The 21,446-nt window shown below is 40.9% G+C and overlaps 1 protein-coding gene across 1 annotated transcript in view; it reads right to left on the reverse strand.

Annotated features, from left to right (window-relative positions):
* Positions 1-2,790: 2,790 nt before the first annotated feature.
* The window catches only part of WNK3 (WNK lysine deficient protein kinase 3), a 139,335-nt gene continuing 120,679 nt past the window's right edge, over positions 2,791-21,446 (reverse strand). Inside the window, 2 exon segments of the mRNA XM_033201210.1 lie at positions 2,791-3,202; positions 6,813-7,015. Of these exon segments, the coding sequence (XP_033057101.1) occupies positions 2,873-3,202; positions 6,813-7,015 (533 nt within the window). The 3' untranslated portion in view covers positions 2,791-2,872.

The raw sequence follows: 21,446 nt of genomic DNA on the forward strand, positions 1-21,446 counted from the left end.
TTCTGGGGCAGAAAAGTACCTCAGACAAGGATGAAAATAGCACTATTACATGATTTAGCAAAATTATGACATAATGCAAAACCCCTGGATAGAAAACTAGCCAGTATTTATAGTCAAAGTGACTATAATCTGAACCAAACATGTAAGCCATGGGAAAAAATAATTTTAATAAAACCCCACAGTGATGAGAATAACATTGTTTTCTCCATTTCTGCATAAGCTCACTTTTTTCTGTATTTTAAAATGTACACATGTTATATATACATAATGTATACATAACATATATGATAACCCAGTTACTGCAGTCAGCATGGAGACAGCAGTACACTATTCACCATCTTCAAACTTTGGAAGACTACTTTTCTTTCCAGCAAAAACCTGAAAAGATTGTAAATATTACAAGGCACTGCAAGAGTCTGCAGGCAAACAAGAATGATGAATTATATGTGGAATACAGGTGGTGGCCAAAGGCAGAATATATGATGTAGAGCAGTCATTAATTCATGTAATTGTACATGTCAGCCATGGAGCTTTTTTCATCCTGGGGTACACTGTTTAAAATGATTGTGACTAGAGAAGAAGGGGTCCTAAAATCTCCAGTATTTTCACTTTATAGGTGTATGTCTCAGTGTAATTACACAAAGCCAACTTTTTATAATGAAACACAGGCAGTTTTAAAGAATTAGGGATTTTAGGAGCATTGTTTTATACATATGGAAAACAGTGCAATGCAAGCATTTGCATTACACAAATGTCCTAAAATCACTTCAAATTGCAAACCAATACTGTACAAGAAATTTGAAGAATCTGTACTTAACATTTGGAAAGACTCATACAAAACAGAGCATGTTCTATGAAAAGAAACAGTGGATCTTATCAACAGCAATTCTCAAAATGCTGCCCTAGATGCCTCAAATTATAGTGACAGAATCTTCTTGATAATGGATGTGATCCTCAGGTAAGCAACATAAGACACTTTTTTTTTTTTTTTTGGAAAAGAGGTACTGAATGTCACAAAGTAGACTGTGCAAAAAAAAAAAAAAGTACACTCATTAAGTTTTCCTCATTACCTGGCAAGCCTATGGGGTACAATTTTTAGAAGAATACGGAGGAAAATCTGTTAACAGTAATGTTGGGTAACAATTTGGAATGTTTACTAGTAGACAGAACTCCTAATTAGGTAAATGTGTATTTAGAAACGACCTCGAAGTCTTCAGAGTGGAAGGTAAGTAATCTGAACATGAATACTTAGTTGGTAAATACCATTTTAAGAATTCTATTTGGGTTTCACAGACTGAGCATTAGGTAACCCTGTGACTAGCCTTTAACATTATTATAGTTAACTTTCTTAAAAACCAAAGGTGTACATTTTGACATTGCCTCCCCTCCTCCTAAAACTGGATAAAACCCAGTAAAGTGCAACTTGACAGTGATCTCTCTCAGATTCTAAAGAGGCTGCCAAACTCATTTAAGATCTAAATCTAAGATACTATAGATACTAAAAAGAAATTCTAACAACTAAAAATGGTAATTAAAAAAAGAGCTAAGGACAACTTAAATAGTATCCTTCTAGGGTCTACTGTCTCACTGCAGGACAGTGTATATCACACATCTCTGAGAACCCTGTAAAGCCAGTGTTTCATATGTAAGTCTCAAAACCTACTGTGTCAAGTAAATTTCACTTCAGAAGAATGGACTGAGGTGTAGCTTTAATCCCCCTCGTTAGGAGTACAAGGATTCCCCCCAAATGAGATTCATATCAGCTGCAATATATGCTTTGCAAAAGAATGCAAGCCAAACCAATACCTCTCAGATGTTCAAAACCAATGTAGTATGCATGTGAGAAACAAGGAGACAGCTGCTTTGAATTATTACTGAAATCCTAAAACAACAGCAGTATCTGCAGAATCAAGGAACTGTTACAGTTCTGTTTTTTTCCTTTCCCTCTGTCTCATCCAAAACAAGGCTTCATCCTACTGCTGTGATGACGGGAAATCACATTTAAAAAGGGCTCATGTTCTGTATTGGTTGACAAAATTATAATTTTTTGGGGGGCCAAGGAGGGCGGATCACAAGGTTAGGAGTTTGAGACCAGTCTGGCCAACATAGTGAAACCCCATCTCTACTGAAAATACAAAAATTAGCCAGGCATGGTGGCTGGCGCCTGTAGTCTCAGCTACTCAGGAGGCTGAGGCAGGAGAATCGCTTGAACCCAGGAGGCAGAGGTTGCAGCAGTGAGCCGAGATCACACCACTGCACTCCAGCCTGGGCGACAGAGAGAGAGTCCATCTCAAAAAATAAAAAAAGTTATTCTAATTTTATACACCAAAATGTTTCCTGCAGCAAGTTACCCTGCCTTCTGTGAAAGGTAAACCTTAGACAAACATGTGAAGATCCCATAAGACTCTGGCTGATGGAGGGTCTCAGTTCATCCACATTTGGGGAGAATCAATCTAAATAATTTTTAAACATTTTTAAAGAAAAGTATCCAGCTGCAGATAGCAGCAGTAAAAAAAAAAGGTGGGGCTGGGGAGCTTCTCAACAATTCATGGAAAGTGTCCTGGAAATGGTAATGCTCAAGCTGAGCTTATTAAAGCATTCTGAACAGTATTTTTAAAAAAATCAAGTATCAAAGAGGATAGAATTTGAAGTGAAAAAACATTTCTGTGTGCAGTGTTCTATGTGCAAACTGCACATTTCTACACAATGATGAGCTGTATCAAATACCACACTGGAACAAAAAATATATAGTCTAAAGTAAACTCAAATGAGGGAAGATATGACAGAACCCAAGAAGAAGAAACTTTAATATCTTAGGTGTCCTGAAAATAATTCTGAAAAAACCTCCCTTTTTATCATAATCTACTCTGATTCATTTAGGACCAGGAGGGATTGTGGCAGGATTCTGCACTGATGAAGTTGGAAATGCCTGCATATTCATCCCTGGCTGGAATGGTCCCCCAGATTGGGTGGGAATTACTACAGACTGTTGTGTTGTTCCTGAAATTCCTACCCACTGTACTGGATACCCCGCCCCCCCCACAGCATTATACTGACAAACATGAGGCATTCCATATGATGATAATGGCCCAGGAAATGAAGGGAGTGAGAGTCCTTGTGGCAAGGAAGTTGGGACAGCTCCACGGATTTGGGACAGAGAAGAAATCCATGTTGATGTGTAGCCCATAGTAGATGGAGTATTCTAACAAAAAAATAAAAACAAAAGATCAGTTTATTTGGTATATGCTTTTATCAGTCTATATTCCTTCCTATTCTTTTTTTTTCTATTGCTGCTGCACAATTAATATTCCTTCCTAGTCTTTTTGGCATACTATTCCTATTATTACTATCAGGGACTACCATTTTGGAGTACCTTTCCATGTGCTAACCATAATTATGTACCTTAATTAATGCCATCTTCCCTGCCTTACATTTTTATAGTTATTTCCATGCATATGTACGTAGAAAGATATTTGACATGATGTTTATCTAAAGTTAATGAAAATTATTTCTGGGTGGTGGGATTTGAAGGTGATATTTTAAAATTTGTACTTTTCTGCACTGATTAAATTATATAATGAACATTATTAGTTATAGATAACCTGATGTTTTAAAGAAGACAAATTGGAGAGGTTATACATTTTCTCTTGGATATTTCAAAGGCATCTCAGAAACAAATGCCTGGAAATCAAATGTGTGATCTTCCCCTACCAAAGCACACTGCTCACATTCCCCATCTCGGTGATTGGTACACTAGCATAGTATCTAGTTCTGTGAGCTAGAAACCTAGCCTTCATACCTCCCCTTCACCATACATCCATTCCATCACCAAATCTTGTCCATTTAATCTCTTAAGCATTTTTTGGAATCTGTTCACTTCTTTTCAACTCAACTTTTCCCATTTTCCAGACCAGTTTAGACTAACTCTTAACTGGTCTGCCAACATCTACCCTTACCTCCAATAAATAATCCTTTTCTCTTGCTTGAGTCATTTTTTCAAAAAACAAGTCTGATCATGTCAACCCTAGGGCTTAAATGGCTATTCATCTTTCTTAAAATACAGATGGCTGGGCGCGGTGGCTCACGCCTGTAATCCCAGCACTTTGGGAGGCCGAGGCGGGTGGATCACCTGAGGTCAGGAGTTCGAGACCAGCCTGGCCAACATGATGAAACCCTATCTCTACTAAAAACTCAAAAATTAGCCGGGTATGGTGGCGAGCGCCTGTAATCCCAGCTACTCAGGAGGCTGAGGCAGGAGAATTGTTGAACCTGGGAGGCGTAGGTTGAGCGGAGATCGCGCCATTGCACTCCAGCCTGGGCAACAAGAGTGAAACTCCATCTCAAAAAAATAAAAACAAACAAACTAACAAAAAATACAAAGTTCCTTATCATTACCACTTTTAAGATTCCATCTACCTTAGATCCATTGTGCACTAACTCCTCTTTGTTCTCTTCACTTCAGCCAAACTGGCCTACTTTCTTTCTTTTTTTTTTTTTTGAGGCGGAGTCTCGCTCTGTCGCCCAGGCTGGAGTGCAGTGGCTGGATCTCAGCTCACTGCAAGCTCCGCCTCCCGGGTTTACGCCATTCTCCTGCCTCAGCCTCCCGAGTAGCTGGGACTACAGGCGCCCGCCACGTCGCCCGGCTAGTTTTTGTATTTTTAGTAGAGACGGGGTTTCACCGTGTTAGCCAGGATGGTCTCGATCTCCTGACCTCGTGATCCGCCCGTCTCGGCCTCCCAAAGTGCTGGGATTACAGGCTTGAGCCACCGCGCCCGGCCAAAATGGCCTACTTTCAATCCCTTCATGCTCCTTTCCTCATACAGGGCTTTTGCATATGTGATCCTTTCCACATGGAATCATTATTCCCTCCTCTTTTCACCTAGTTAACACCTATTGATCCTTCAGATCTCTGCTTAATCATCACTTGCTCAGTGAAGCTTTCCTTGACTTTCCTTTAAGAGGTCAAATTTCCCTTATTGTAGCCTATATCTTTCTTTTGTAGTTCTTATTACAGTTGTAATTTTATATTTGTATATGCAATTCTGTTATGTCTAACTAACTGTCTTAGCAGAGCATAAATTCCATGAGGGTAGGGATCACACTTGTTTTTACTCACCAAACCCATGTCTAGCAGAGGGCTTGGTACGTAACTGTTAAGCAAACATGTATTTCTAAGTAAGGATACAGAGCAGTAAAATGTCACAGCATTAGTGAGATGGGCTTGCCACACAAAAGATATAACCAACTGAACCTACAAATACAAAAACAGTTACTATATATAGGGCACCTACTATGTAGCACCTATAAAGGTACAGCTTCATAGGTGTTATCTCATTTAATCCTCATACCAATCCTGTAAGGCAGGTATTCTGTTTGAAAGACATGAAAACTGAGGCACAGATAGATCAAATGACTTTTCTAAAATCACACAACTAGTAAGTGACTGAGCTGACATTAGAACCCAAGTCTGTTAAATGACCTTCACTACTTTTATTCACACACCATTTTCTACTCACCCTTCCTCCAAACATCCTCCATTATACTCCAGTAAACAGCCCTCCAACTAGTCAACAAAAGCCTCCATTCACACAGTACTCAGAGGTTCTCTCACTGGCAGTACAAATGCATTTATGTCTTGAAATTTGCCTCTAAAGGCTTCCAGTTTTCACAATGGTGATGCTATCTGTGTATAAATTGGTGCCACAAGTAAGATAAATATACAGAGCTCCCAAGGAGATATACTGCTCACTAATTTGGGAAATCGAGGATTTTGAAAATTTTTATTCAATATTAACAATAAATGCATTATTCCTTTAACAAACTATATGACGATATATGTATAAAAATACATATACACAAATATAACACACAGAGATAAATCTCTTTCAATTAAAGGGGTTAAAATTCTAAGCCCTGATTCCATTTTAATAGGTTTACTCATTTTGAAAAAAAAAGTCACTTACTTTAAAAATACAAAAACACAGAAATGTATGAAGTAAAATAAGGCCTAAATTCTACCATCCAGCATATTTTTCATGGCTTTTCATATTTATGCATATCTAATGTATATAATTTTGCATAAATTATATTATACTATGTATGCTGTTCTCTAAGCCTGACTTCTTCCTACTCCAGAATGCACTGTGGGCATCTTTCATTTCATTGCATGTACACCTGACTAAGGGCACATGCAATAACTAGGCATCTTTTCTTTAAAACACCTCTTATAATATTCTAGCTTAAAGAACTTTAAAATTCTTTTTCATAATGAACAAATAACTTATCAGATCTAAGAATATTGACGTGAAACATAGGAAAACTTTTCCTTAAAACCCAAACTCTTCTTGGAACACTGTACTGAATTAACCTTCATTCCAGATGCTTTCTTCTTTGATATTTGCTGGATTTTTTTTTTTTTTTTTAAACAGAACAGTCTTTTTAAAACAAGGGTCAGCGAACCACAGCCTACCACGTCTTTTTGTAAATAAGGTTTTAATGGAACAAAGTCATGCCCATTTGGTTATATATTCTCTATGGCTGCTTTTGCACTATAACAGAGTTGAGTAGTTGTAATAGTATAGCTTGAAAAGCCTAAAATATTAACTAACTGGCTCCTTCTCCCCAAAAGTTTACTGACTCATGGTCTAAAATATAATTTGCTCAAAGACATAATGAATCTAAAAAACGATAAAAGTCTCTATGTTATCAAGTCATACTACCCTCTCATAGTGACTATAACTATAGGCCTAAGTGCATCAATTTTTATGGTTTTAGTTCTTGTAAATAAAGTAAATCGGGTATAAACAACTTACTTCATATACTTTGTTCCAGTTTTCTGTCTCTAGTTTGTGTTGACTTTGTTTAAGTTGGTTTAAACTTGGCTTAATAAGAGAATTTCCTACTGCTTCCTTTGTCCAGTCATCCACCAGCTTGTGTAAGTCATCTGTGAACATCCCTTTTTTACTGGCTGGAGACTGTTGGCATGATGCTGCATTACTCTCCACACACAGTGGATCTATAAGGAAAAAAAAAAAAAAACAGGGAAACCACGAAAAGGAATTAAAACTGATAATCAGATAACTCTTTGGCCAACAATGTAGTTAACAGAACCACACATGGGGTGCAATTAGGGTGAACACACACTCTAGTTTACCTGAGACATCCTGGTTAAAAGCTGTTGTCCTGGAGTAATTGCTAACAGTGCACCCTTTCACTTTCAAAAGTTTCTTCTTGGCTGGGCGCAGTGGCTCACGCCTGTAATCTCAACACTTTGGGAGGCTGAGGCGGGTGGATCACGAGGTCAGGAGTTCAAGACTAGCCTGGCCAACATGGTGAAACCCCGTCTCTACTAAAAATACAAAAATTAGCCAGGCGTAGTGGTGGGCGCCTGTAATCCCAGCTACTCAGGAGGCTGAGGCAGAATAGCTTGAACCTGGGAGGTGGAGGTTGCAGTGAGCTGAGATCATGCCATTGCACTCCAGCCTGGGACAGAGTGAAACTCCGTCTCAAAACAAAACAAAACAAAACAAAACACACACACAAAAACAAAAAGAAAGTTTCCTCTTGTTTGGACAGCAAATTATATGGTTACCTTAGGTATAAATCAAGTGTAATAAATAGTACTCATAAAAATTAGTATAAACTCGAATCTTTTCATCAGCTCCCTCAGATAGATACTTAGCAGAGTTAAAAAAGAATCAAAGAATGTTAAAAACAAAAAAAAAGGTCTAGAGCAAGCCACTTTTATAATGGGAAAACAAGGCCCAGAATAAGTAAATTGACATGCCTAAGTTCTTGCAACTAATTACCAGCAGAGACAGGCCTGGAACTCTAAAGCCTAGACAAAGACACTGTATCTTTTCAATATACCATACTGACTTTCAAGAAGCTTCAGAAAACTAGAATCTTATTTTATTTTTTACCGATATTTCTGTTTACGATTTAAAAAAGATGAATGTGTATCCAGAATAGCAGAAATGAAGGCACAGACGGTTTGATGAACCTCATGAGTTGTGGAGCATAAGATGTTCAAATAAATGAAAGAAATCAATTATAGAGAATTCCATAAGTATACTTTCCTAATCTGAACATCACACTAAGTCTTTACATCATAATTGAGTACTATTACTCATGCTTACGGTATCATTCTCATAGAAAATATTCATAGAGTTCCAATTCCTCTGACTGAATTATAAGCCAAAAACTTAACAGAGTGGGTCTAAAATTAATTTTAGGAAATACAGTTGTGAATTTAAGTATAATAACAGTTCCAGGGATTTAACAAGCATGTGAAGATGTCTTACACATTTGTTATGGTACCTCTTTTAATCACGAAAAAATACAAAAAAAAAAATTGCAAGAGGTAATGCAAGAAGCTTCCATATTAATACTTTTTGAAACTTATAACAGGCCTGTGATATACACAAGTATCATTCTGTTTTATAGACGGAGAAACTGGGACCCAGAAGATTAACAACTGGAGTTACATGCTGGGGCTAGAATCCAGATATCCTGACTGTCAGGTCAGTGGGCTTTCCGTTGTACTCCATCATAAATGCCAACTGCCGAGGTGGGCGGATCACCTGAGGTCAGGAGTTCGAGACCAGCCTGGCCAACATGATGAAACCCCATCTCTACTAAAAATACAAAAATTAGCCGGGCATGGGGGTGCGCCTGTAATCCCAGCTACTTGGGAGGCTGAGGCAGGAGAATTGCTTGAACCCAGGAGGCGGAGGTTGCAGTGTGCCGAGATCACACCATTGTATTCCAGCCTGGGCAACAGAGCAAGACTCTGTCTCAAAAAATAATAATACAATAAAATAAATGCCAACTGATATAATAAAGTAGGAAATGGAAGAAGATATTTCTTGAAAAGGGAAACATGACAATCTCAATGATTGCATATGCATAGTCTGTGATTTTCTATGAACCCTGTGCTACTGAAAATTTAGATTCAAAGGTGATTAAATATTTTTGTTTGTTTGTTTTGAGACAGTCTCTCTTTGTCACCCAAGCTGGAGTGCAGTGGCGCGATCCTGGCTCACTACAACCTGTGCCTCCTGGGTTCAAGCAATTCTCACACCTCAGCCTCCCGAGTAGCTGGAATCAAGGCATGTGCTCCCGCGCCCGGCTAATTTTTGTATTTTTGGTAGAGATGGGTTTCACCATGTTGGCCAGGCTGGTCTCAGTCCTCTGACCTCAAGTGATCTCCCTGCCTCTGCCTCCCAAAGTGCTGGGATTACAGGTGTGAGTCACGGGTCCCAGCCTTAAATATTAAAGGGAAACACAATAATGTTGTATAAGAAGAGTTTAATGAATTAATCAGAACATTCACATATACAAGAGTTTTACAACAACATTTACTAATGTGGGGCAACCATGATATATCAAAATGACATACCAACTTGTTGGAATCCCAATTTTTCTAGGACATAAAATCCTGAGACACAAAAGTCAGTCTATAATAAAAGCATCATTTCTTCTTGTTATTCCTTTGCACACTCAACTAATTCTCTGCTTATTCCAGCGAGGGAGCAAAGAGCACAACAGAGTTGGGGAAGACTTTGGAGCTGAAGCTTTTATAGACTGTGTTCTCAACCTAGAAGAATGTCAGCAGGTGGGATTAAAAAGAGAAGATAGCCAGAAACAGGAACATATCAATGCCCACAGTTTTGCCTATCCATCTTCTCTTAGAAATATTTTTGTGCCCAATCCCTTCAGCTTCTAAAACATTTGTTGCAGAGAGATTAGGTCTAAATGTCATTAATTTAAGAAAATTTCTGGGGCTGGCACAGTGGCTCATGCCTGTAATCCAGTAATTTTGGGAGGCCAAGGTGGGTGGATCACCTGAGGTCAGGAGTTTGAGAGCAGCTTGGCCAACATGGTGAAACCCTGTCTCTACCAAAAATACAAAATTAGGCGGCCATGGTAGTGGGTGCCTGTAATCCCAGCTACTCAGGAGGCTGAGGCAGGAGAATTGCTTGAACCTGGGTGGCGGAGGTTGCAGTGAGCTGAGATCATACTACTGTACTCCAGTCTGGTGTACAGAGTGAGATTCCATCTCAAAAAAAAAAAAAAAAAAAAAAAAGAACATTTCTGGGGAGGGAGAAAAAGAACATTTCTCCAGTAAGGGAAATACAATGTTAGGACTCTTCTTGTGTATAACTCTGGTCTAACAAGTTATCTTAATACTCAATTGGCAGTAAGTTAAGGCTGCTGCACTAGTGGCACAATAGCCAACAAGTGGAGGAAAAAATAATTAACAAACCGAAACAAGTATTTAAATGAAACAGGGGCTAGGGCAACAACCACTGCACTCCAGCCTGGTCGACAAAGCGAGACTGTGTCTCTTAAGCAGGCAACAGAAAGAACAACTACACACACACACACAAAGTTATCAAGAACAATGTGCCATATGAAAAGGAAAAAAATGCTATTTGAATGTTATTCAGTATCTAACTATGGTTTACATAAGGCAGGATCATTTATTTATTGATTTCATCTAAAAGTTATTCATATCATAATATAAAAGACCACTTAATTCAAAGCTCACAAGCCAGAAAGTACCCAATCAATGCATATTAAAATAAGTACTATGCAAACGTGGTTTATGATAGGTAGTAATAACATATTAACTTCAAACGTGCTCTTTAATATTCATTTCTTATTGATGAAAAGAATAAAACCAGAGTTCAGTCCTTGATGTTCTTTTTTGTTCTTTCCCCCAAGGTGATGCCTATATTCAGACAGTTTCAGTGATCACTCCACTGTATTATTTCTATCTCTTATCCTATCCCTTGATTTCTCTCTTCAATCACAATCTCACAACCAACTCCCAAATGTATTTTTCTACTTGGATGTTAATAAATTATTCAATTCAGGCCAGGCACAGTGACTCACATCTGTAATCCTAGCACTTTAGGAGGCTGACACAGGAGGATTGCTTGAGGCCAGGAGTTCAAGACCAGCCTGGGCAACATAGGAGGATCTCATCTCAAAAAAAACTTGCTGGGCATGGTGGCACACACCAGTAGTCCCAGCTACTTGGGAGGTTAAGGTGGGAGGCTTGATTGAGCCCAAGAGTGCAGGGTTACAGTGACCTATGATCACGCTACTACATTCCAACCTGGGTGACAGTGAGACCCTGTCTCAAAAAAAATTAAATTAAAAAATAAATAAATAATTCAAGTCAATACACCTGGGGTCAAACCTATCACAATCCTGGCATGACAATTGGCTTAAATGTCATACTTCTGTTAAAGATACTGAATATTTTTCCAAACCACTCAAACTCAGATCCTTTGGATCTCCCCACCAATACACACATATCCAGTCCATCACTATGTTATGAAATTCCTCCTATACAATGTCTTTTGTCCACTTTCATTTCTACCATTCTATAAGCTCTTAATTATCTCATGCATAGACTACTATGATTGCAATGATCTAAATGGACTCACTCCTTGGCTCTAGCCAATATATTCTTCAAACTACCACCAGATTAATATGAGTGAAGGCTGGGCACGGTGACTCACGCCTGTAATCCCAGCACTTTGGGAGGCCGAGGTGGGTGGATCACATGAGGTCAGGAGTTCGATACCAGCCTGACCAACATGGTTAAACCCTGTCTCTACTAAAAATACAAAAATTAGCTGGGCATGGTGGCGCGCACCTGTAATCCCAGCTACTCGGGAGGCTGAGGCAGGAGAATCGCTTGAACCTGTGAGGTGGAGGTTGCAGTGAGCCAAGATCGCACCACTGCACTCCAGCCTGGGCAACAGAGCAAGACCATGTCTCAAAACGGTAAATAAGTAAAAAATAATATGACTGAAATGCTGTTTTCAGCTAAAATGCTGCTTAAAAAAAAAAAAAAAAAAGCCTCAACAGTTCTTTACTGCTACCACCACCAGGATTCCCACTTGTTTAGGTGGCAAAGACCTGGGAAATCATGGTTGTCCTTGCAGAACAAGTACATTATTTTATTTATTATCCTTAAACTAACATGTATCACTTATTAAGCTTAAATATATAATTTTTTTTTTTTTTTTTTTTTTTATGAGGCGGAGTCTCGCTCTGTCGCCCCGGACTGGAGTGCAGTGGCCGGATCTCAGCTCACTGCAAGCTCCGCCTCCTGGGTTTACGCCATTCTCCTGCCTCAGCCTCCCGAGTAGCTGGGACTACAGGCGCCCGCCACTTCGCCCAGCTAGTTTTTTTTTGTATTTTTAGTAGAGACGGGGTTTCACCGTGTTAGCCAGGATGGTCTCGATCTCCTGACCTCGTGATCCGCCCGTCTCGGCCTCCCAAAGTGCTGGGATTACAGGCTTGAGCCACCGCGCCCGGCAAATATATAATTGTTTTAGGTCAGATTCATTATCTTACACTAAACACTAACATAAACATGCTGTAGCAGCTGCCAAATTTTTTTTTTTTTTTTAAGACAGAGTCTCGCTCTGTCACCCAGGCTGTAGTGCAGTGGTGCGATCTCTGCTCACTGCAAGCTCTGCCTCCTGGGTTCTCGCCATTCTCCTGCCTCAGCCTCCCGAGTAGCTGGGACTACAGGCGCCTGCCACCGTGCCCAGCTAATTTTTTGTATTTTTAGTAGAGACGGGGTTTCACCGTGTTAGCCAGGATGGTCTCGATCTCCTGACCTCGTGCTCCACCCTCCTCGGCCTCCCAAAGTGCTGGAATTATAGGTGTGAGCCATCGCGCCCAGCCCACATTTTTTTAAGTATAGAAGGAAAACTTTCTACTGTAAATCCTCTATTTCACCCAACTATTTGAAAGTTATATGTCTTTCTCGCAAATCTTGCATTTTTACCGTTTGCATGCCTTAATATCATGAAATTGTATCTACTGACAATACTCTTTCCACTTCCCTTAATTTCAATTCTGCCCATTTATCCTTCTTTTTTTTCTTTTTTTTTTTGGCGAGATGGAGTTTTGCTCTTGTTGCCCAGCCTGGAGTGCAATGGAACAATCTCGGCTCACTGCAACCTCTGCCTCCCAGGTTCAGGCAATTCTCCTGCCTCAGCCTCCCGAGTAGCTGGGATTGCAAGTGTGCACCACAACAGCCGGCTATTTTTTGCATTTTTATTAGAGATGGGGTATCACCATGTTGGTCGGGCTGGTCTCGAACTCCTGACCTCAGGTGATCTACCTGCCCCAGCTTCCCAAAGTGCTGGGATTATAGGCCTGAGCCACTGTACCTGGCCAGCCCATTTATCCTTCGAGACCAACTCAAATCCTATCTTCTGCATGAATATTCTCAGACCACTATCATCATTCATTCCCCTCAACCCACTACAGGTACAATTTATGGTTTTGGGAAGCAATGCAGTATAATAGTTAAGAGCCAAGGCTTTGAAGTCAAACAGATTTGGATTTTCTCACCTATTAACTGAGACCCAAAAGAAGTTACTTAACGTCACTAACCTCAGTCTCTTCACCTAAAAAAGACAAACATTAATATTTATCTACCTTACAGAGATGTTCTGAGGATTAAGATAATATATGTAATATATACTTTTTTTTTTTTTTTTTTTTTGAGATGGAGTCTGGCTCTGTCGCCCAGGCTGGAGTGCAGTGGTGTGATCTAGGCTCACTGCAAGCTCCGCCTCCCAGGTTCATGCCATTCTCCTGCCTCAGCCTCACGAGTAGCTGGGACTACAGGCACCCACCACCACGCCCAGCTAATTTTTTGTATTTTTAGTAGAGACGGGGTTTCACTGTGTTAACCAGGATGGTCTCGATCTCCTGACCTCGTGATCCACCCGCCTTGGCCTCCCAAAGTGCTAGGATTACAGGTGTGCACCACCGCGTCTGGCCCAATATATACATTTTTAGATAGGGTCTGGCTCTGTCACACTCCTGGACTCAAGCAATCCTCCCACCTCAGCCTCTTGAGTAGCTGTGATTACAGGCGTGTGTCACCATGCCCAACTAATTTTTGTATTTTTTGTAGAGATGGGGTTTCGACATATTGCCCAGGCTGGTCTCAAACTCCTGAGCTCAAGTGATCTGCCTGCCTTGGCCTCCCAAAGTGCTGGGAGTAGAGGTATGAGCCACATGCCCAGCCTAATACATGCAATATTTTTATTATGTCTTGGGATCTCCCAGACCACCCACACATTCCGTGATTCACCAGGTCTCCAGGGACTCAGATTCACAGCTAAGGTTTATTACAGTGAAAGATACACATTACGGTCAGCAAAGGGAAAAGACAGGAGTCTAGAGAAATTCATGATCAGACTTCCATATGTTCTCTCCCTATCCTTTCTACAGCAACAAAAAAAATACAGCAACAGGTGTACACATTTCTACCCAGGAAAGCCCATTAGAGACTTAGTGACCACGGTTTTCACTGGGGGCTGGTCTGAGAGGCACATACCAAAATTCCAGACTCTGAGGAGGAAAACATGTGTTCAGCATAAATCACATTATTTGTACCAACAAACCAGGCAAAGTGAACTACTTACCGGTTAGGGAACAGAGGGAAACCAAGTTTCCACATACCAGCCAAGGGCCAATCTTGCCGGCAGGCCTCTCTAAAGATAGCGGTCTCATGTCTGTTATGTTGGCTCTATTCTGTACAGTTTACCACAATGCTCATATTATAAGTTAACTACACAAATACATTGTAGATACCATTACATTGCAATACCATAATTAGTCAGGTGTGTTGGCACGCACCTGTAGTCCCAGCTACTCGGGAGGCTGAGGCAAGAGAATCACTCGAACCTGGGAGGCAGAAGTTGCAGTGGGCTGAGACCACACCACTGCACCCCAGCCTGGGTGACAGAGTGAGACTCTGTCTAAAATAATAATAATAAATAAATAAACATTGCAAAACCATGTATCAACTCATGTTTCCAACAAAACATGTATAATTGTGGGCAGGGAAGGATATATACATGTTAAGCAGTGCTTTTTTTTTTTTGAGACGGAGTCTTGCTCTGTCACCCAGGTTGGAGTGCAGTGGCGTGAACTCGGCTCACTGCAACCTCCGCCTCCTGGATTTAAGCTATTCTCCTGTCTGAGCCTCCCAAGTAGGTGGCATTATAGGTGCCTGCCACCACGCCTGGCTAATTTTTGTATTTTTAGTAGAGACAGGGTTTTGCCATGATGGCCAGGCTGGTTTCGAACTCCTGACCTCAGGTGATCTGCTCACCTCAGCCTCCCCAAGTATAGGGATTACAAGCATGAGCCACTGCACCTGGCCAAGCACTGCTTCTTAAAATGGGTTCCCTGGTAAAATGGTTTTGGGAGATTTTGTATATTATTTCTTTTCTTGGACATTCTCAGTTCATATTAGCACATTAAAGGAACAAAGAAATTCTACAGTGGAGAGACTGGTATTTATATTACTTAATAACACATTTCGCATTTGACCATGTAACACCTATTAACTCCCTGCTGACCACTTATGAAATGCTGTGCTAAGGCCAACAAATGTGTCCACCAATCTTGGCCAAATGGGAAAAGATGAAATGTCAGCAAGTTTTGAAAGACCACTATTAGAGCTAGAAATATGAAATCATCTGTTCCTGTGAGAGGCAATAAAGTAACAAAACTACTGGAAGGTACATGTGGAGCACCCTGTCTTTGTGAACTTGGCCTCCATGAGTTAGAAAGAGAAAATGAAGATAATTTAGTTCCTACTTAAGAAGACATGACCATTTTTATACTAAATCTGGTTCGAGGGCCTGGCACAGTGGCTCACACCTGTAATCCCAATGACTCTGGAGGCAGAGACAGGAGGACTGCTTAAGGTCAGGAGTTTGAAATCAGCCTGGGCAACATAGCAAGACCCCATCTCTACAAAAATATATTTAAAAAAAGATTAGCCGGGCACAGTGGTACACGCCTATAGCCCTAGCTACTTGGAAGGCTGAGGCAGGAGGACTGCTTGGGCCCAAGAGTTTGAGGTTACAGTGAGCTATGACTGAGCCACTGTACTCCAGCCTGAGTGACAAAGCAAGACCCTGTCTCTAAAAAATAAACACATAAATAACAAAGTCTGGTTTGGAAACCATCTAAATATTTTAATAAACAAGTTAATTTAACAGAAGTACAATAATCACATACTCTCCTTCCTGCCTACTAAAAGAGATAATTTCTGGCTGCCAGCATGACAGAGTGAGGATGTTAAGAAACCTCCCTCAAAAGCAATCCTAAAATTGGACAAAATTCAAAAACAACCATTTTAATACTCCAGAATTTGTCCTAAGGAATACAACAAAATCAGAAGCATTTATTCGTGAAAACTACTGAACTTTTCAGGTAAGAACTGTGCAATCCATGGTGTTTTTGCATAAGGCTGTTCCCATCACCCCCACCCAGTTCTATTGCCCAGCAATTCTACCAAAGTGGGGCATTCTGAGAAAACAATAGGTTTGGCTGCTGTTGCTGCTACCATAGGGGATTCACTTGATTTGGAACTTTAGAAGCAGGTACTCCATTAGCCTGAGCTTAACAGGGAGATCTGAGAAGTGAGATAGCCATAGGGACTTGATAAATTCTCCACATGTCAGGCTATGAAAGGTAAACTATGGAAACTACTGGCATCTGTGACATTTTGACTTGGGGCAATTCTCATTCCCCCTTGCTCCCCAGCTCAGGGTTGTGGTAGCCAACAAACAGCAGCACTGCACACCATGGAGCAATCAGACCTCTTTTTGAGCTCCCTTAAATATACCATTTCCAGTGCACAGTCAATATTTTGCAGCACCCTGGAAAGATTTCTATTTCCCAAGTGTGGTGGATATTTGATTTCACTCAAAGCTCTACTCACCTGGAAGTGGAAGAGCATAGTGGGATGGAGAGTAGGGGGCTACCTGCAAGGCATTACTGAGACTATGGGAAAGTGCAGGTAACAACTCAGCTGCCTAAGGCTGAGATTTCAGTTGGGGCAAATAAGGACCTAGACTAGAATTAAAAGAGAATTCTGGGAGAACTAGATGACCATAAGAAACTTTGAAAACCTCTAACATTTTCTTGGGAATATAAAAGTCTGACATGCCCACGAAAGACCTAAGAAAGGAGAAGGTGCCAATCACTCACTTCTGGTTGACCTTGAGTTCCTAGGCAAGCAGGAAGTAAATCAAAGGTTGTCTTGTCTTGTAAACTGTCTGAAGTTTGATCTCTAACAGAGATCCCTTTGGAAAAGATATCCAGGCAAGGCACTCAGTGAACTCTTCTGACCAATCATGGCTCATCACTAAACGGTACTGGCTCAGATGTGAACCTTGGGAAACCAGGCGTAAAAATTAAAAAATAAATAAATAAAAACAAATCCAACAGTGAGGCCTGGTGTATTGGCTCATGCCTATAATCCCAGAACTTTTGGAGGTTGAGGTAAGAGTATCTCTTGAGGCCAGGAGTTTGAGACCAGCCTGGACAACACAGCAAGACCCCATCTTTACAAAAATTTTAAAAATTAGCCATGTGGGTCCGGCCCGGGCACGGTGGCTCACACCTGTAATCCCAGCACCTTGGGAGGCCGAGCCGGGTGGATCACGAGGTCAGGAGATCAAGACCATCCTGGCTAACACGGTGAAACCCCATCTCTACTAAAAATACAAAAAAATAGCCGGGCGTTGTGGCAGGCGCCTGTAGTCCCAGCTACTCGGGAGGCTGAGGCAGGAGAATGTCGTGAACCCAGCAGGCGGAGCTTGCATTGAGCCAAGATTGCGTCACTGCACTCCAGCCTGGGTGACAGAGCGAGAGTCCATCTCAAAAAAAAAAAAAAATTAGCCATGTGGGCCAGGCGCAGTGGCTCACGCCTGTAATCCCAGCACCTTGGGAGGCCGAGCCGGGTGGATCACGAGGTCAGATCAAGACTATCCTGGCCAACATGGTAAAACCCCGTCTCCACTAATATACAAAGAAAATTAGACGGGCGTGGTGGCGTGTGCCTGTGGTCTCAGCTACTCATAAGGCTGAGGCGGGGAATCGCTTGACCCGGGAGGCGGAGGTTGCAGTGAGCGGAGATGGCACCACTGCACTCCAGCCTGGAGACAGAGCAAGGCTCGGTCTCTTCTTTTTTTTGAGACGGAGTCTCGCTCTGTCGCCCTGGCTGGAGTGCAGTGGCCGGATCTCAGCTCACTGCAAGCTCTGCCTCCCAGGTTTTACGCCATATTCCTGCCTCAGCCTCCCGAGTAGCTGGGACTACAGACCCGCACCACCTCGCCTGGCTAGTTTTTTGTATTTTTTAGTAGAGACGGGGTTTCACCGTGTTAGCCAGGATGGTCTTGATCTCCTGACCTCGTGATCCGCCCGTCTCGGTCTCCCAAAGTGCTGAGATTACAGGCTTGAGCCACCGCGCCCAGACGGCTTGGTCTCTTAAAAAAATAAAAAATAAAATAAAAATTGCCATGTGTTGTGGCATGCATCTATAGTCCCAGGTACTAGGGAAGCTGAGGTGGGAGGATTGCTTGAGCCCAGGAGTTTGAGGCTGCAGTGAACTAGATCATGCCACTACACTCCAGCCTGGGCAACAGAGCAAGACCATGCCTCTTTGAAAAAGAAAATCTAGCAGGGAATTCAATGGCCATACACTGCAGGGAATGTAAAATTTTTCCAGGAAAATCACTAAATAGCAACAAGAAAAACAACAACCCTTGAGGGGAAGAAGAATCTGATACTAGAGTTCTGTAATATATGATTTAAAATGTCCAGTTTGTACCACAAAATTAAGAGAGATGCAAAGAAACAGGAAAGTATGATACATATGCAGGAAAAAAGGGGACCCAACAAAAACATCCTAGAGGGGGCCTATATTTTGGATTTAGTAGGCAAAGCTTTTATATCAGCTATTATAAATACAGCTGACCCTTGAACAAAACAGGTTTGAACTGTGCAGGTTCACTTATATGTGGATTGTTTTCAACCAAATATGGATAGAAAATACAGTATTCTGGGAAGTGAAACCTGCATACATGGAGGGCTGACATTTTGTATATATGTGCATTCCTCAGGGCTACCTGTGGAACTTGACTGTGTGGATTTTAGCATACGCAGGAGTCCTGGGACCAATCTCCACCTATACCAAGGGACAAACCGTATATTCAAACTTAAGGAAACTATGCCTAAAAAAATTAAAGGAAAGTGTGACAACAATATCTCACACCAAATAGAGATGGAAGTTGTTTTTAAAAAGCAAATTCTAGAGCTTAAAAGTACAGGATCTGAAGTGAAAAATTAAATAGAGGGGTCCATTAAGAGATTTTAGTGGGAAAAAGAAATAATCAACCAACAAGAAAACAGGTTAATAAAGAAATCCACTTTGAAGAACAGAAAGAAAAAAGAATTAAAAAAAGAAGCCAGGAGTGGTGGCTACGCCTGTAATCCCAGCACTCTGGGAGGCCAAGGCAGGAAGATCACTTGAGGTCAGGAGTTCAAGATCAGCGTGGCCAACATGGTGAAACCCTGCCTCTACTAAAAATACAAAAAATAGCTGGGTGTGGTGGTGCTTGTCTGTAATCCCAGCTACTTGGGGGGCTGAGGCACGAGAATTGCTTGAACCTGGGAAGTGGAGGTTGCAGTGAGCCAAGATCACACGACTGCACTCTAGCCTGGGTGACAAAGCAAGACTCTGTCTCATAAATGAATAAATAAATAGATAAAATAAAAAATTTTTAAATTTAAAAAAGTGAAGAGCCTCACAGACCTGTTGGACACCATCAAACATGATAAATATGCATAATAGGGGTTCCAAAAATAGAAAAGAAAGGGGCAGAAAAAATATCAGAATAAATAATTCTAAATTTCCAAAACCGAATGACAAATATTAATTTACACATTCAAGAAGCTCAGTGAACTATAACTAAAGTAAATTTAATGAGATCCATACCTAGACACTCATAATCAAATTGATGAAAATCAAAGACAAAAAGAAAATCTTTAAAGAAGACAAAAATTAGACTTGTCATGTATAAGGGACCTCATTAAAATTAAGAACTGACTTCTCATCGGAAACCATATAGGCCAAAAGACAATGAGATGACATTGTCAAAGTGTTGAAAGAGTAAGACTATCAAAGAAGAATTCACCTAAATCTTTCAAAACTGAAGGAGACCCAGCCAGGCACAGTGGCTCACACCTGTAATCCCAGTACTTTGGGAGGCTGAAGCAGGCAGATCACTTGAGGTCAGAAATTCGAGACCAGCCTGGCCAACATGGTGGCACCACGTTTCTACTAAAAATAGAAAAATTAGCCAGGCATAGTGGTGGGCGCCTGTAATCCCAGCTACTCGGGAGGCTGAGGCAGGAGAATCACTTGAACCTGGGAGGCAGAGGTTGCAGTGAGCTGAGGTAACGCCACTGCACTCCAGCCTGGGCAACAAAACGAGACTCCATCTCCAAAAAAAAAAAAAAGAAGGAGATCCACACACAACACTGTGCTATAAACTCCTTGAAGAGGGTGACCTTCTCATAGTAATAGACATCATGCTTTGCTTTGCATGTAGTTGGAGATTGTTATGTTTTAAGAAAATGAGTAACAGTTTTCTACAGGTGAATTTTAATCTATAGAAAAAGAAGTGTGTCTTGTGAAAAGTATGTAATACAAGTTCAGGGCACCAAACTGTGCACTGTCTTTTGGGAGCCAACTGTTCAGTTGTGAGAGTTCAAAGGTGGACAAAAGCTAGTCTATATACCAGGGGAGAAGTGGATAAGGTAAATACAACTGAGATTTGGAAATAACCAGTTATAACAGTAAAGTAGCCATGCCTCTAGATTTACTCTCTTGTTTACCTATTCTTTATTTCAGAGACCTAATGTTAAGTATCAAAAGCAAAATATTTGTTGTGAAAAAGATCTGAAAAAATGGAAGATGACTAATTCTTGGGAACATGCAAAAGGAACTTTATGCTTTCAATGCTCACTCTAATAACTAGTTCTTCTTGATGACTGGAATACAAAGAATACTAAAAAATCTGAATTTAAATCGAACCAAGCATTTTTAGAATAAGACTTTTCCTGAATAATCCCAGCACTTTGGGAGGCCGATGTAGGTAGATCACTTGAGCTCAGAAGCTGTAGACCAGCCTGGGCAACATAAGGAGACTCCATCTCTATTAAAAAAAAAAATCAGCTGGGCATGGTAGTGTGCACCTGTAATACCAGCTACTTGGGAGGCTGAGGTGGGAGGATCACTTGAGCCTGGGAGGTCAAGGCTGCAGTAAGCTGTGATGGCGCCACTGCACTTCAGCCTGAGGGACAGAGAGAGGCCCTGTCTCAAACACAAAACAAAAAAGATTGGAATGGAATCCTTATTATTTTACATTATTCCCCAAAACCCTAGAAAGTCTAAATCCAAATGGTTCTGATTTCTTTTACAAGAATGATTTTGTCTTTTCAAATTTTTAGGTGTCTTATTGCATAAAATAAAACTTTATTAATAGACTTATTAAGCAAAATAATTTTTTTCAATTTTCTACTTTTCAGTA

The sequence above is a fragment of the Trachypithecus francoisi genome, unplaced genomic scaffold (genome assembly GCF_009764315.1).
Source record: "Trachypithecus francoisi isolate TF-2019V2 unplaced genomic scaffold, Tfra_2.0 Lachesis_group6, whole genome shotgun sequence".
NCBI lineage: Eukaryota > Metazoa > Chordata > Mammalia > Primates > Cercopithecidae > Trachypithecus > Trachypithecus francoisi.